The 17821-nt window shown below is 39.7% G+C and overlaps 3 protein-coding genes across 4 annotated transcripts in view; 2 read left to right on the forward strand and 1 right to left on the reverse strand.

Moving 5' to 3' along the window:
* LOC106063404 (N-acetylneuraminate 9-O-acetyltransferase-like) overlaps window positions 1–17821 on the reverse strand; it is a 57306-nt gene that overhangs the window by 28191 nt on the left and 11294 nt on the right. For both annotated transcript variants that reach the window (XM_056013984.1, XM_056013985.1), the window contains exons 10-11: window positions 17167–17237; window positions 15792–15912 (exon numbers count right to left, since the gene is read on the reverse strand). In XM_056013984.1, the coding sequence (XP_055869959.1) occupies window positions 15792–15912; window positions 17167–17237 (192 nt within the window). The remainder of the gene's footprint in view (window positions 1–15791; window positions 15913–17166; window positions 17238–17821) is intronic.
* On the forward strand, window positions 979–6192 carry LOC106063402 (uncharacterized). Its single transcript, XM_013221755.2, has 3 exons — window positions 979–1074; window positions 1787–1881; window positions 2370–6192. Exons 2-3 carry the CDS (start codon window positions 1803–1805, stop codon window positions 6032–6034), a joined length of 3744 nt encoding a protein of 1247 aa, XP_013077209.2. The 5' UTR covers window positions 979–1074; window positions 1787–1802; the 3' UTR covers window positions 6035–6192.
* LOC106063418 (uncharacterized) lies at window positions 8022–11963 on the forward strand. Its single transcript, XM_013221777.2, has one exon. It carries the CDS (start codon window positions 8389–8391, stop codon window positions 11818–11820), a length of 3432 nt encoding a protein of 1143 aa, XP_013077231.2. The 5' UTR covers window positions 8022–8388; the 3' UTR covers window positions 11821–11963.

Genomic DNA, 17821 nt, shown 5'->3' on the forward strand with positions numbered 1-17821 from the left:
GATACGAACGAATGCGCACCATTCCCATCCATCATTTCCCTGCGCTCTGATACGAACGAATGCGCACCATTCCCATCCATCATTTCCCTGCGCTCTGATACGAACGAATGCGCACCATTCCCATCCATCATTTCCCTGCGCTCTGATACGAACGAATGCGCACCATTCCCATCCATCATTTCCCTGCGCTCTGATACGAACGAATGCGCACTATTCCCATTCATCATTTCCCTGCGCTCTGATACGAACGAATGCGCACCATTCCCATCCATCATTTCCCTGCGCTCTGATACGAACGAATGCGCACCATTCCCATCCATCATTTCCCTGCGCTCTGATACGAACGAATGCGCATCATTCCCATCCATCATTTCCCTGCGCTCTGATACGAACGAATGCGCACTATTCCCATCCATCATTTCCCTGCGCTCTGATACGAACGAATGCGCACCATTCCCATCCATCATTTCCTTGTATTCTGTACATAAGGATAAATCCAAACGAAAGTCCAGCGCGCAAACCGCACGACCAGGCAGCCATCCGTAGTGACCGGTGAATACTTGTTCTCCCCCCCCCTCCCCTCTTGTTTTTTTCGTGGGGTGACTATCCGCAGAAATAAGAGAGTGATCTTTCCTTTACTTCTTCTTCTGGTCCAAACTCTTGAGCCATGAAGAGAATTATATATAGAGATGTAGGCCACCTTTGTAGAACAGGTACTTAAACTTTAAAGATGACCCGCCTTTATTTGACCGGCTCCATGAAATCCGGGAGACAACTAGCACTGGTTGCGCCATGAACTGTTTAGAAAAGTCGTAACACTCACATTGTAGAGCTCTACAAGCTACGTCTCTGCAGTTTTTTTTTCCACGATTTGTTTGCCCGAGTATCAAATAAACAGGCCAGGTGATAAACAATGCGCGTCTTAGAGTAACGAGGTTTTGGCTTCCGGCTAACGTGCAAGTCTTAAGACAGCATCGCCACTGGAGTGGTCATAGTGAGCTGGGGTCTAATGTATGTGCACGGTCCAAGTTCATTCGTAATACATATATATCAACATTGGAAAATATAAAGAAGGTACAGCTTCATTAGCTCATTCACGAAACAAACATTAGCAGTGAGTAGGATGTTTGATAGATCTAGTCACAAGACAAAATGATAACTTGACTCGTTTATGAAAAAAAAAAAGATTTCGTGTATTTTTTTACTTCGGTTTTTTAAATAATTTAATTCAAGAAGTTTTTGTAACATATCATTGATCAGTTAGACTGGCCGAAGGAAGTAACTTGAAAACATGTATATCTATTGTAGTCGGTTTAGTCGGAAAAATTGCATGATCTTCATTCTTAGAGATTAAACAAAACTACACTGCTTCCTTATTTACAATATATATAGGTGTGTGGCTGAAATAGATATGAATACTTAACTTTTATACTGCTCATAAATGCTGTATAATAAAGTACACAAAATTGCAAGTCACAAATTTTCGTTTCATAAAACTCTTTAATCGGCCAGTCTATATTTATTTATGTCAGTACTGTAATCAGCAAACAATAAGTTCATCAGAAATGCTCATGGGTCAGGACTGTTAAGTTAATTGTACAGAATCCATACCTTGAACAAATTAAAAATAATTCGGAAATATGTTTCAAATTTATGGGGGAAAGAATTCTCCTCTGTGACATGTAGATGTAGAAGTAGAGAACAGATGGGGAGTAAACCCACAGGACTAGACCCTAATCTGTTGTGTGTTCTTTTATTTGTTTGCTCATGAATTCTTTCATTTCAGTTCCAGATATCACAGAATGTACAGCCTATTCCAACTTGTATATACTGGACCATTTGTGCTGCTCTACTTAGAAAGATACTGTCTCTCGGACACAGGTAAATAAGCTTTGTCTGTTGCGCTAATAATAACAAATTAATTTCGAATACAATTTCTTGTTCTATAATTATAATAATCGCAGAAGTAGACCAGTAGGTCAACTGTTAATTTTATATGAAAATAGCCTAACATTAAAAAAAAAATTATATTGGTAAAAACTATTATAGGCGTTAAAAAATTCAGTTGAATGTATAGCCAGGGGCGTAACTAAGAATTTTCCATTGTTTGGGGGCTCTGGGGGCTTGACATCTTTGGGGGCCCCTGCATTTTGCGTAATATTTAATTTTTTATGAAAAAAAAACTCATCAGGGATTTTCAAATTCTCCCCCTCCCCCCCCCCCCACCTTAGCTACGCCACTGGATATAGCACTTAGTTTTTAACCCTTGTTGTATGTTTGTTAGCGAGGTTTGATATTTCAATGTTAGGTCTGTTTATCTGAACTACTTCGATCCCACTATCTATTCTATTGCTCCTTTGTATTGGCAGGTCTAAATGTCCTGAGTAACAGTACAACTGAAGAGGAGAGACCTGGAGACATCTCATTCGATCAGCACACTCTTGATATAAAATCTGATATCTCGAGAAACCGTATCAGACGCGAAGATCGCAATATTAGTCAGAATACGCTAGAAGGAGAGAATTTAGGACAATCGGAATTCTTGAATTGCACTCAAAGGCGAACGTGTTCTGGACAATGCCACAAAATGGTATCCGATGATCACTACTGTCACTGTGACAGTTTATGTCGCTTCTACGGCGACTGCTGTGTAGATTACTACTCTAGCTGTTTAAAGCTAGATATGAATGAAACTGACAAGAGTATAGTACTGGCGATTCTGTCCACACTTGAAAACTATCAGCAAGTAATAGAGTTTGGAGAAGTTGTCAAACTTACACAGATGTCATCATGTTATCAAATTGTAGGTAAAAACTATGGGATTCAATTAGTAGGAAAGTGTAGCACTGATGTTGAAACACAAAGAAAATTTGACACTCTCTGCCAAAGATTGGAAAAATCTAGTCAGAGCGACAACTTCGTGCCAGAGATCAGGAAAGAAGAAATCGTCAGCAAATGCGAGCATTCGAGAAAGTTACAATCAGCCACTCCTGGTTTAGAGACAACACCCGCAACTTGGAACGCCACACACACTGTCCAGTTTTATAACGTGTTTTGTGCACTCTGCAATGGTATCCATCCAGAAAATGTGACACTATGGGAAAGCTCCATCTCTAGCAATGAATTGAGAAATATGACCGAGTCCAGCTCAGAGTTTTCTCCTCACAAGTTTGCTCACCAGCCCTCAGCTGAACAATGTAGAACTATGTTCAGAACTTCATCAAAACTCAGAAAATGCTATTCCATTCACGACAAAGTCACTTTTGATTTAACTGACTATGCCACGTTCAAGATGGTTGAACTGAACAACAAAGTGACATCCGATGTCATTGATAACCTAACTAACACTAATGAAACTAATATTTATAATGAGCAAAACAACAATTTAAAACATAAAGTATTCGGAAAAGTTTCTAAAGAACTTCAAGATTCTACCAAGTTGCACGTAGAGACTTTCTCAAACGAATGCGTGGACAAAGGATTTGGTGAAAGTGAACCTAAGGAAGAAATGGACGAAGTTTGCAGCTCCACTTTGAAAGCCCGACTATGTGAACTGTACAGCTATCCCTTTTTTTACTTCAATAAACAGTACAAAAATCCTCACTGTATGCCTTGTCCTGATAATATCACTTTTCAAAATGAGACATTTTATTTCTGGCAAGCATACAAATGCCCCTATTCTATTTGCCAGTGTGAGACTAGGTTTAACACCAATATGGCGAAATCCTTTTTGCCCATGCCAAGTTTTCGCATCCTGTTTGATTTTCGCAGTCACTCAACGAAAGATGAAAACATTAACGTTCACTTCAAGACATGTCCGACGAATCAAACTTTTGTACCAGTCTTTCAGCAGTGCAGAGATACTGTCTGTTTACCTGGCTGGCATTTAGTAAATCAAGCATGTGTCTTAGATGCCAGAGGGGGCCACGAGGAAAACTTTACCGACATGCCTATGTCTGTAAAAACTATCAAGGAAATTACAACTCTAACAGTGACTATCAGATTACGATATATTTTGGGTATCGAACATAGAAGTGAGGAGACAAATGCTGGGCGTTTTGTCAGAAGGTCAATAAACGAAGCTGATATGAATAATGTAACACGGTCGAGTTTTCGTCCACTCAAGCATCCTGTTAGCAAACATCAAAGAACCAATCTATCTGATTTAATTGAGACGAAGACTCTAAGATCTTTGTGGGCTCAAGTCTTATACGATCTTCAAATCCTCAGTGCAGTGGATGCCTTCAAGAAATTGACCATGGAGCTTCACGGTCATATGACCAAAGTATTCAACCAGAGCATACACGTCCAATCTGATCTTCCAAGTGAAACAGCAAGCGATGTGAAACAGTTGTCCTTTCACCTAGACTTGAACAACACTGCTTCCACAGACATGTTTTTAACAAGAATGACCAAGCCAGACATAATGCTTATTTTAAAAACCACAGCACACATCAATAATTTTATTCTTGAGCAAATCTCTTTAACTTCTAGCCCTGCCAATACACCTTTCAAACTAAAACCATCAGAATCTCTATTCAGTAAGACACAAGGTGCACAACTATGCAGCAACCACGAAAAGTTCGTTCTCCAGAAGGTCAATGTTTCTATGCATGAAAACGGAAGCTACTACGTTAGATTCCAAGGCCTCCCTATACCACTAACAGAGATTCTGTTTCGCAGCCAGTTCAAGTTGGATCAAGTAGACGAAGGCATCAGTTTGAGTAGTGCTGAGATTGGCGTGTGTGAGCTTGATGACAACTGTAGTTACCTTTATTTCAATAGATCAGAGTTTATTCTCTATGAAAACAATTTAGTGCTGACTAGTCACCAACAAAACTTAACGCACTTTCTAAATCGTCTGAGCAGAGCAAAGGAAGCTGAAGTTTCCCTCTCAGATTTACTGGACATGCTTCGCAAGGACTTTGGACTGACACAGGTTTACACTTCTAGCTCTTACTTATTACGGGATGATGGCGCCTACGTCTGCCAAGACTACAACAGTAGTTACACTTTTACAAATGTAACCTTCACTAAGTCCTTTAGGTTTCTAGAAACGTCGTTCACAGAACAAATAGCGACTACAATTTCTTTAGCATTATCAATTCTTTGCCTAATCGTGGTTCTGCTAGTCTACTCTCTGGTACCAGAACTGAGAAACACTCCAGGTAAAATAGTCATGTCACTGTCCAGCGCCCTACTACTAGCCCAGACCTTATTTCTTTTTAGCATGCTTCCCAGTGGGTTAACGTGCCAGATCTATGCTGCTGTCCAACACGCCATGTGGCTGTCCTCGTTTGCTTGGTTGGCCGTCATGGCTTGTCATTTGGCCTATGTGCTCTACTTTCAGGCCCACGCATCATCAGGTACAACCTTCAATATATTTACCTCTCTTTGCTGGCTTCTACCATTAATGCTGGCCTCTTGCTGCTTTGCCTTAGACAAGACCGGCAAAGTTAGCATTGAATACGGATTGAACGGCATTTGTTGGATAGGCAATGTCAAGGCCATGATCTACACTTTCGGAATTCCTATTTTTACGTTGCTTTCTTCGACCTTAATCAGTGCTGTATTTGTGTTGCGCGCCATACGAAAAAGTTCCGAGTTCCGACACAGGAATACGCAGAACCATACAGGGGAGAGAATGCAGCTTATTCTCTGTGTCAATCTTTCTCTCCTCATGGGTTTCAACTGGGTATTTTATTTCCTAGCATTCATGACCGATACGACTTCCATGTGGACAGTATTTATAATAACAAACGGGAGTCAAGGGTGCTTCATCTTCTTATGCTATGTGGCCAGGAAGGCAGTTCTATCCAAGCTTGCCAAACAGCTCAGCTTCTGTCACGGTTCATTGAAAACATCAAAATACACTCAAAGCAGTCCCAATGTGTCCCAGGTAGCTACTAAGTCAACATTGGTCAGCCGTAGCCCAGCGCTGTCAGCCAAACACCTGCACATGGTGGTCACTTCTCATGCAAGTAACAGCCCAACCACATCCTCAGCTCATTTCGATCAAATAATTACAAACTGACGATGTAACTGCGTACTGACTAATGCATCAACCTTTTTTTTTACTACAAAAAATACACTAGAGCATTGTATCGAATACACAGGACGAAGAAATGATACAAGGTTGAATTTAAAATGACCTTTTTGAGAGTAGCAAATACACAGTGACCATTTTTCATTAAAATCTTTTTCTGATTAGTAGGTTATTGTTTTTTTTAATTTCTATTCTCTATCTTTAAACACTGCATGTGTCTACATGTTTAGAGCTGTATCTTGCCATGAAGATTTGTACCCACGTGTTGGTCTTCTATTATAATCGTTTCATTTACTACCAGTATCCCTAACCTCTATCTTTATCCTCGTTTCATGACAAAATGACTTCTAAAATGTTCAACTCAGTCGTGGTATGAGACAGCTCTACAAAAACCAGTATAATAAAACCAATATAATATGTTATATTGTCTACTGTTGATGGAACCTTGAAGCTTGTTGGGCCAGGTCAATGGTACGAAATATTACACAACTTAAATCCAACCTTCATTGTTGTTTATGTGTGGACGAATCCTATTAGAGAAACTAACCACAGTGTATATTTACCATTCGGTGAGTTAAAATGTGTTGCTAAAAGCTATTGCTTTTAATGTCAATATCATCAGACAATCAAATGTTCTCTTCAAACATTGAAATGATCAAATCAATATTTTGTTACGACATGGTTCCACTTTAGATCAGCTTTTCGAGGGAACTGATCATTATATAAGACAATGTCGTAAGCGACTACCATGTGTAATGAGATGTACCCAGCCAAAATGTCAGGAAGCCAATGGAAAAACTTTTACACCGGTCCTTTTACATCTGTTTCTCTAATATAAAACAAAAAGTAGATGACAGCTCACTATATAGAACAAAATATTTTGTGATCAACTGTACAAGTACTGGAGTGAGTCCACAAAGTTGTCGTTGTTGGTCAACTAATCTAGCTAAGACAATGTCACCCAGACAAAGGTGTATATTCGCGGGGATCTTTACTCTTTTTTCATTGCTACTACGCTTAGGTATGTACTTGTTATGTCCTATCATCTAGAACTTAGTGACCTGCAATCCACAGTTCAATCCATGCTACTACTTAGTGTCTCAGCAACAAAACTTTCAGCGATCGACCACTGCATGGTGTTCTTGGATCAACCAATGGGGGCCTGGGTGTTTCGGGACTGCGTCTACAAATCTGGCTTCAAATTATTTGAAGCTCTCTTCATTTGAAAAAAAAAAACTTTCAATTTTGTCACATTTTAGTCTATTTGTTCCATTATGTTATCTTGTTCATACAATCTAATACTTTGAAAATCAAGGAGACCTACTAAATTGAGCGGGGAAAAAACGTGTGTGCCTGAGTCTATTTTGTTCCAAAGATAACTGGACTCACAGACTTGACACATTTAGTGTCCAAGATAGAAAAAAGGAGAGACACGGGAGACTTAGAAAAGATGGGTAGATCTAGATGAGCCAGAGCGAATAAATTCTCTCCTGGCCCATCACGACCTACGTTATTAGAGTCTAAGGGTTTAAACAGCCGTTGTGGAGTACTCTCGCCCTGGATTGGCTGTGACACTCAGGATTGATGGTCGCGGGATTACAACTCGCCTAAACAGGAAGCAGAAACAGGTGATAATTGAAAAAAAAATGAACTAGTCTAAAATTGGAGTCACTTAAAGACTTGAGTCAAACTATACACATGGCTTATCTACTGACGTCCAAAACTAAGACAATTACAAGCCCCTTGGTGAAGATAAAAAAAATTGAAACGCGTCTAAAATAAAATAATTCATGCACAAATCTGTTTTGTGTGTAAATCAAAAGTCGTTTTTCTCTGCTCAACAATTTTAATTACTCTAGAGATTCTTTGATGGATGTTCATTTTAGTTACCCGCTATCCATTGAACGATTTGTCGTGAACCAACTGTCGGTGAACAAGTTGTCTGTGAGCCAGTAGTCGGTGAGCGATATGTCGTGTGAACGAAATGTCAGTGAACGAATTGTCGTGGAACCGAAATGCTTCATGTATATAACTGCCTATGGGTTGTTCTGCGCAAGATGTGAATGTAACATCAAAATGTTTGTAAGGTTAATATAGTTATTAAAAGAGCAGTGTTTCTAAACATTTTCCCAAGTGTCCAATAAGAAGACGACTTTTCATTTCCAAGCAGCCCTTCTCCCTACCCCCCCCTCTCCTATTGCTTCTTTCATCAAGGACGCAAATGTGTATTCTTAAAAATATTTATTCAACTATTCTAAGTTCTAGCAACGCCCGTCGGTCCACCTCTGGTAGTCATACACTATGTTAAGAAACGCTGGTCTAGTGCCAATTAAAACCCAAAGATGAACTTATTCAGTATTAAGATTAACAGAATTTTTTCTATTGATTCAGATTGTGGTGAAAGCATCAGCGTCGATCTAAATACAACTTATAATGCAGTGATCGAGTTGAATCTAATGATGCTTACTTCCCATAGAGACTATGTCAATCCTCAAAAAACTCCGTGCTCATTAGAACTAACCTGCAAGAAAGCATGCCATCAAAGGAGAACCATCACCAAGTTGTTCTGCCAGTGTGACACATTATGTTGGTTTTATGGGGACTGCTGCGCTGACTACTACACCAGTTGTCTGGGAGTAGATCTGGCCGCGCCTGCGTTGAACATTTTAGAAGTCATTTTGTCACAAATGAAATCGTATGACGAATTCCTGCGTTTCTACGAGGCTTTAAGATGGAGGCGACTCTCTTCGTGCCAGAAGGTTAATGACAATAACCTTCAGATGGTCAGGACATGCAGCAAAGATCCTAAAGTGCAGTCCAAGTTTGAGAGGCTTCATCAGAAGCTAAACCACGAAACAAATGAAAGGGAATTTGTTGGCATATCAACCAAGGATATAGTTGATCAATGTGAGAATCTCGCTTTGAACGACACTGTTCCAACTTTACCAGCGAGTCTAAAGGGAGACTTCTCCATCCACTTCTATAATGTGTTTTGTGCCCTATGTAATGGAGTTCATCCTCGTGCGATCGAAATGTGGAAAGTTTCCATTGAGCAAAAGAAAGAAAGCGCTCAAGCCACAAAACTAAGAAAAGAAAACATCTCTATATTTTCTTCATTGAGCTGGAGGTGGTGCACGCAGTATGAGGACCAGATGATGAGCCGTGAAGATAAGGCTGCAAACCAGACTGCACAAAGAGAAAGTGGATCACTTCAAAAAGATCTCATGAACTCTCTTAGCACCACCCATTCCAATAGTACCACATGCAAGCCTAAAACACTATCAGAGATCATTCTCTGTCAGCGTTACAAACGTCCATATGTGACCAATGAAGATGGCATCATTCTGAAGAATTTACACTGCACATTATGTAACGAAGAAACTGGAATAATTTCATGCTCAACCAGACATTGTATGTGTCCAGACGTTTACTCTGTATATGCTAATTGGGAAGTAAAGCCGACTTTTGAACCAGATGTTATTAATTTGCCAAACTTCCAATTCTTATTTTACTTTCGTGATCCAACAATAACGAAGATAGTCGAGGAACAAATGAACTTCATAGAAACCAAAGACTGTCCAGCAAACCAAGTGTTCGCACCGTTTTACGGGAAATGTGTGGATGTCGTTGGTGCCAAAGGTGAGGGCATAAATCTATTACGCGGCCAGCGTTTCGTCACTCGGACATTTGTGAGCGAGGAGGAGGATGAAAAATATATGCCCTTCCCACTAGGATCCAAAACAGTTTCTCTAGCTTTCATCTTTCAACCAGTAATAGATGGGAGTTTGGGAAACATGTCGCCAGAAGTCAAAAGTCAAACTAACGAATATGTAAGTCTGAAAGATGTTATAGAAAGCGCCCTGCAAACAGGTGAAGCCGTTCATCCTAGAACCTTAGTCAATGGTATATACTCAATGTCAGATGCATCTTCAGCTCATGTAGATACGGTCATAGAACATTTTACTTCAAAATGCGACATGGAAATTAACACAGAAGAAATAGAGAACTCTTATTTTTTAGCCATGAGATCCATTTGGAAGACCCAAATATCCAGAGATGGCGCACTGAACTACACGGAAATGTTTTCTCATTTGTTGACAAGCATGCATAACATAATAGACAATATGTCAGTGTCGGAAGACTGGAAATATTTCTTTCAAATTGAAAGGTCGTGCTTACTTGAAACACGTCAAAGGTCGGATACAAGAAGCAAACTTTGTGTCACTGTGACATTTACATTAAATGATACTAAGGACACTGACAAACTAATTACCCGAGCAGAACAAGAGCTTGTAATAAAAGTGATAGAGTCTGCTCATACCCACAACTTCATCTTACAGAACGTAAGTGTTAACAACTTGGAACTGACGAACACGAAAGCTTTCGGTGAAAACGTCAAAATACCAGTTGAACTGTGCACCAGTGGTGGAAGAAGACCCGAGAGCAGATCTGTAAATGTGACAGTCACAGACAATGGCACCTACACAGTGCACTTCGAGGAGGACACATTGCAGTTTCCTTTAAACCGCTTCGGGTTTTCGTTCAATTTCTTTCTGGAAGAAATCACTCAAGAGGCCCACCTTATCAAAACGGCTGACATCACAGTGTGTGTTATTAACATCTCTCTTTCTAACTGCTCGACTGTATTCTACAACACTTCTAATATCCTACTCTACCAGGACCATTTAATCATCACAAAACTTGTTGAGCAATTGGTGCTATTTCTTGAGAGATTCAAAGCTAACAACACTAAGGTAGTAGATCTAGTGCAGATATTTTCTGAGACTTACAACACGAGCAGTCTAGAAGTGTATCAGCAAGGAACGTATGTGGTCACACCATCTGGGGTCTTCGTCTGCTCTGATTACAGCAATAGGTATACTACCACCAATGTATCTTTAGTCAGCTATATTTACAACCTTATACCACCGAAGTCATTACCTGAAAAGATAGCTTCCGTAATGGCTTCTTCAGTATCTATTATCTGTCTGCTCATGGTGCTCGCCGTCTATATCCTAGTCAAGGAACTCAGAAACATTCCTGGCCAAATTGTTATGTCTTTGTCTGCCGCCATGCTCCTTGCGCAGGTCTTGTTCCTCTGCAGCGTATACCCACAGGGCGTGGTGTGTCAGATCTACGCCGCTGTCCAGCATGGTGTTTTGTTGTCTTCATTTGCCTGGCTGGCTGCTATGGCTGTACACTTAGCTTTTGTACTGTGTAGGCCCTCGAATAGTGAATCAAGGTTCACCTTCTGTACACTATCAGCTCTCTGCTGGGGCATGCCATGCCTGTTAGCTGGCTGCTGCTTCACACTAGACAAAGTAGGCATCGTAGACATGAAGTATGGTGACAACGGACAATGCTGGTTTGGCAACACGTTAGCAAAGGTCATTGCTTTTGGCATACCACTATTTCTTTTGGTCTCCACTGCCATTATCAGCGCCATCTTTATTCTACACGCGATCCAAAAGAGCTCAGTGTTTGTCAAGAAAGTAGCACATGGCAGCCAACGTGCCCGAAGTCAACTTCTGCTCTGTGTTAACTTATCTATTCTAATGGGTCTCAACTGGGTAGTCTATCTGATAGCTGTAGCAGTCGAAAGTTCAGCTCTATGGACTTTATTTATCCTAACTAACGGCTCCCAGGGATTATTTGTATTCACCTGCTTCGTGGCCAAGAAGTCCGTGATCAGAAAATTGACACAGAAGTGGCCCCTTTGCAATTATTGTGCCGACTCCAAATGGGGTAGTACTTGGACAAATACTAACAAATAAAATACAAATTATGCTTACATATTGCTTTTGTATATTTACATTCTCAGACACTTCTTGTGAAATTCTTAACCCAGTGGGTAAGACAAATGAACACAATGTTGAGTGTTTTAGTTTGAGATTGAAAAGCACAATAAAAGTTTCGATTGAAATAGAACTTAATAGATTTATAACGTTCAATTTACTAACTCAGCAAGTGAAGCACATTTAGACACGACACAATGGAACTACTAAATGAACAGCTAGATCACTTGTGTATGTGTAGAGAGAAAGAAATCCAATGTTGCTCTTGTGTACCTACAAAATAGATACAACTTGAAATGATGGTTTATGACTTGCAACTTCCAGAAGCGTTTAAACACTGAACTATTGGATACGTTTAAATATTCAAGATAAAGTGTCTTTATATAAAAAAAAAAAAAAAGGAAACCCTTCGACATTTTTTTTTAAAATTGTAGTTTAAGAATCTTCAGGAATAGTAACATTAACTTCACAATCTAAAATATGACTAAATAATTGCTTACTCCTCACTGGAACTCTCCGGAACTCTTATCGTTGTGGAAACTAAACGTGGAATGGTTAGAAATGGTAACAGATCTAAATGTTTGACCAAAACTAAAAGCTAGACCTGAGATACCAGGGGAAACAATAACTTTTATTTTTCCATGTCCATAGGAGTGCTATGGTCTCACGGTACTGCGGCAGTCTTACTCGACTTCTCCTTCACTTCCTCTTCCAGGGGAATTTAGAGGGGATGAGAGAGGTCACAGTACATCAGATGACTATCAGGAATTTCCAATGTTTTATTTTAAACAACAAAACATGAGACACAATCAGATCTCAATGCAATATAAACATCCTATTTGTATGCAATAAAATTTGGAAAAGCTAAGCCCAAGGATAATTATTAGATAGTTGCATCTCCCTGTAGTACATCTAATGATAGTCTAGAACTGTGGCTGAGTTTCAATTAAACCGGAGGTGCACTAGATTTAGGACAATGTTGAAATGGTTCAACAAGTTCAGGTAAAACGTTCCAAAAAGAAACAAATGTTTTCATCGCTTTGTTACTACACACAAACACGCCATCATCAGAAAGAAACACACCTACATACACACACACACACACAATAAATGTCCTTTAAGAGTTTTAATCAGGGCCGGATTTAAGGGAGGCCAGTCGGGGCTACTGTCCTTGGTCTCAAGAAATGTGCCCCTCCACAAAAGAGATTTAAAAAAAAGATATCCGTCTTTCACTGGTCACACGCTTTTACTTTTTTTTTTAAAGATGATTTGTATCGCCAACACGTTAAATCTTTTGTCGGCTGGCAGCAGTGTTGTGATTGAGAAGTGTCTGCTTGTAGCATGCTCATAATGTGTACATGCAGCTTCGTAATTACTGGCATTTCGTCTACCAAGGGCCTGACCCTAACCACAAACTCAGAAATATACTTTTTAAAACTAAAATTGTAATATTTAAAAAAGGGAAATCTTTATTGAAGCATTCGTAAAAGTGCACGGGCCTCCACATAGTTAGATCCGGCCCTGGTTGTAATGGGACACAAACCCTTGCCGTAACTTGACGAAATGTAAACAAAGCTTTGCAGTGTCAACGCTTGTATGTTTGTGGGGATACATTGTGAAAAAAAAAAAGGGGGGGGGGGTATGTATTACATTGTAGTAGAGCAAAACTAAGGTATGTGATCATAAAGAGTTCGATTTAAATCCATAAAGTTAAGGAGTCATGGCGTTTGTATGTGTCTGTTTAGGCTGGAGGGGCTTTAGTGTATAAGGTGCTTTGGGAAAGGGTGGATGGGGGTGAACAAAGCAACGTATTTGATGGTCTACAAATGACGGAGTCTTCAAGCTATTACGTGAAGAAGAAAATATCTTCGTGTTTTTTTAGCTTGTCTAATCATGCTCTAGAATAGAGTGGATTTGGTTCCTAAGTTTCTTGGAATCTTTGCCCCTTTGCTTTTATTTTTCCTCAACAGTTATTCATAAACATTAAAATTCTTTTAAATGACGCGTGCGCGCGTGCGTGTGTGTGTGTGCGCGCACGCGCGATGGGTAAATTCTTGGTACCTTATTGTGTTGTGTGCACAATGAATACAGATAAGGCAGGACAAAGAAACATAGTTCAACAAAGAACTACGTGATCTCAAATGCAATGCAATTATGAAACGTGTTATTCTAACAGAATTCACTTACCAAACATTAGTTAATGACTTAAAAAAAAAAAAAAGATTAAAGGGCTGTTTGGATAAAAAAAGACAATTAGCCGCTTCAACGACATGATGATAGTCCAAATAAGAGTAAGTTAGTTTATTCCGTTCAAGGAGGAGGCATCACAACTATCCAGTTTCATGTCGTGAGGAAACAACAATTTATGGTTTCATTGCCTTAAGCTGTACATGCACACTTACATGCCATGTGCATGGCTGAGATTGATGGTTTCTTTGTCAATGTTAAAGGAGTGCCAACGTTTAATTAATTATTTGTTTTTACTAAGCACAACTCGCCTTCCTTCCCCTCACAGCTATGGTACACCTCGCCCTTCCTTCCCCTCACAGCTATGGTACACCTCGACCTTCCTTCCCCTCACAGCTATGGTACACCTCGCCCTTCCTTCCCCTCACAGCTATGGTACACCTCGCCCTTCCTTCCCCTCACAGCTATGGTACACCTTGCCCTTCCTTCCCCTCACAGCTATGGTACACCTCGCCCTTCCTTCCCCTCACAGCTATGGTACACCTCGCCCTTCCTTCCCCTCACAGCTATGGTACACCTCGCCCTTCCTTCCCCTCACAGCTATGGTACACCTCGCCCTTCCTTCCCCTCACAGCTATGGTACACCTTGCCCTTCCTTCCCCTCACAGCTATGGTACACCTCGCCCTTCCTTCCCCTCACAGCTATGGTACATCTCGCCCTTCCTTCCCCTCACAGCTATGGTACACCTCGCCCTTCCTTCCCCTCACAGCTATGGTACACCTCGCCCTTCCTTCCCCTCACAGCTATGGTACACCTCGCCCTTCCTTTCCCTCACAGCTATGGTACACCTTGCCCTTCCGTCCCCTCACAGCTATGGTACACCTTGCCCTTCCTTCCCCTCACAGCTATGGTACACCTTGCCCTTCCTTCCCCTCACAGCTATGGTACACCTCGCCCTTCCTTCCCCTCACAGCTATGGTACACCTCGCCCTTCCTTCCCCTCACAGCTATGGTACACCTTGCCCTTCCGTCCCCTCACAGCTATGGTACACCTTGCCCTTTCTTCCCTTCACAGCAATGGTACACCTCACCCTTCCTTCCCCTCACAACTATAGTACACATTGCCTTCCTTCCCCTCACAGCCATGGTACACCTTGCCCTTCCTTCCCCTCACAGCTATGGTACACCTTGCCCTTCCTTCCCCTCACAGCCATGGTACACCTCGCCCTTCCTTCCCCTCACAGATATGGTACACCTTGCCTGGTTCGAATGACATCATTTAGGATAAAGAGTTTCAAATGGATTTCATGCATTCAAGAAAGCAATAAATTTCTAGGAATGTCTTGATGTTATTGCTACCTTGGGGCATCAGGTAATACAAGTAAACAATGGGACTGAAACGTCTCTTGGGAACTCGTGGTAAGAGCTAAGAATATGATATAATATGATTCTTAAAAGACTGGCAAGTAAAGAGAAGACAAGACTGGCATGTAAAGAGAAGACAGTGCTGGCATGCTGAGACAAGACATATGACATAATCAGAACCAATAAAGTAGTTAAACAGTTGACTCACCGATCAGACAAGTAAAAGTATGATATTATCAGAACCAATAAAGTAGGTAAACAGTTGACTCACCGATCACACAAGTAAAAGTATGATATTATTAGAACCAATAAAGTAGGTAAACAGTTGACTCACCGATCACACAAGTAAAAGTATGACATTATCAGAACCAATTAAGTAGGTAAACAGTTGACTCACCGATCACACAAGTAAAAGTATGACATTATGAGACCCAGTTTGGCCAATGAAGTTATGATCTCATAGAAAGATTCATTATAGTCTTTTTGCTGAGCTGTCTGACCATTTCTTGAGCCATTCTCTATGAGATAAAAGAAAATTATATGACATTTTATTGGGACCCTAATTTGAAGCAAAAAAACATTATCAAAATTGTGCAACATTTTCTCTGTTTTAGGCATCTTTTTCACTACCTGATCTCAAATGATATTGATCTCATTAAAATAATGTGAACAAACTTTGGTATCAAGTGGATCGATGTAGATCTGGAGCAAATCTAAACTTTTAACTAGATCTGTATATGAAGTAGTTAAAGAATATTTTTAAACTTGTCTTACAGTTATGCAAACATAATATAATAATTTATGTTTAATACATTGTTGTATAGATGTAGCAATGATGACATTGTTCACTGTGCTATAACTATTAAGTATTAACCTCAATAATTGTATTAGCTCATCTCACATAACTACAAGCAGAATGATATAATTATACATCTAGATCTAAACTCTAAACATTAACAGCATTTTTTTGCTCAAAAATATGTTACATCTTTTACTACTATATTATTTATTTTGCTAGCTAAGAAAGGTCTATTAGAAAGATCTAGTTCTGAATAGATATAGGCCTACATGTGTAGGCTTTATAGTTTATAAAGTCAATGAAAAAAAAGATCATATATTCTTATATCATTAATTGAGTGAGCCTATATGTATCAAGCCTGATTATCTTAAATATCTAGAATACCAGGGAGGTTACTCATTTGTGCTAGTAAAAGAAAATCCTCCGCTAAGCAGTTGCAATACTTGACAGATTTATATTAGTGGTTGCCATGAGTCTTATGTTAATAGCTCATTGTTACTGTAATAAGAATTTCTATGTAACATTATTTCATCTTTGATGTGTTTTTGTGGATATGTAGTTAACCAGAGACTACTACAGAGCTATTGATTCATGTTGAGAAATTTAAAATAAGTGTAAACATGATATTAATTTACGAAGTGTTGAACTCAAGAATATGACAATGTAGTTACAATGTATGAAATAATGTACATGGGAGGTTCATCTTGAAGAATCTTAATTTGGGAATCTGAATGGTCAAGTGATCTGTTCATCCAGTCCTGTGTTGCTGCTAGGCAGAGCTGTCTTAGGGTCTGTAATTCATGCCTTGTTCAGGACTTTCCATTACTTTACTATATAAAAATCACAATTTCTTCTCATTATCAAATACTGTACCTATTATTTTGGGAAGGCTTGTTGGAGTGTCAAAAGTAGTTAACCACACCAGGCGTCCACAGCCCTAATGTTGCCAATAAATAGGGTATCATTAACATACCTGTTCTAGCTTTATTTCCATTTCTTGGAACTCTTCGTCTATAAAGTATTAGGCCAACACTGATGCACATGCTGAGAATATTTTAAAAGTTCATTCATGGTATAAAAACCCTCATAATAATTAGAACAACAACTAAATTTATATAGGGCAGTTAACAAACATAATATAGGCTCAAGGTGCTATGAGAACATAATAACCAAAATAAAACAAGAGTTAAAAAGCTCAACTAATCTAATTAAGATTTAACAAGTTGGTCTTATTGCTCTTCTTGAATGAAGCAGAGCATTTAGTTTGTCTCAGCACCATTGGGAGTAAGTTCTAAACTTTTGGTCCATTACTAAATAGGTCTAAAAATAGTATGTTTTGAGTGGAAAATGGGGCACTGCAAGAGAAATAAGACACCATGGAGCGCAGGGATCTCTGTTGGACATACACAATTCACTAATGTAAGAGATCATTTTTTCATCAGCACAGTTTCACTGAAGAAGAATTCTCTGCAGCTTAGTGACTCTGTCATTAGGTATACCTGCCAGTATAGCATTGCAATAGTACAGTGGGAAGAATAGGATTGACACTTCAAGTTTCTATATTGACTCTATAATCAGATAGGGTTGCATCTGACCTAATCTAACCATAGCAGTGCTGACCTATGTGT

Source organism: Biomphalaria glabrata, chromosome 16 (genome assembly GCF_947242115.1).
Source record: "Biomphalaria glabrata chromosome 16, xgBioGlab47.1, whole genome shotgun sequence".
Taxonomy (NCBI): Eukaryota; Metazoa; Mollusca; class Gastropoda; family Planorbidae; genus Biomphalaria; species Biomphalaria glabrata.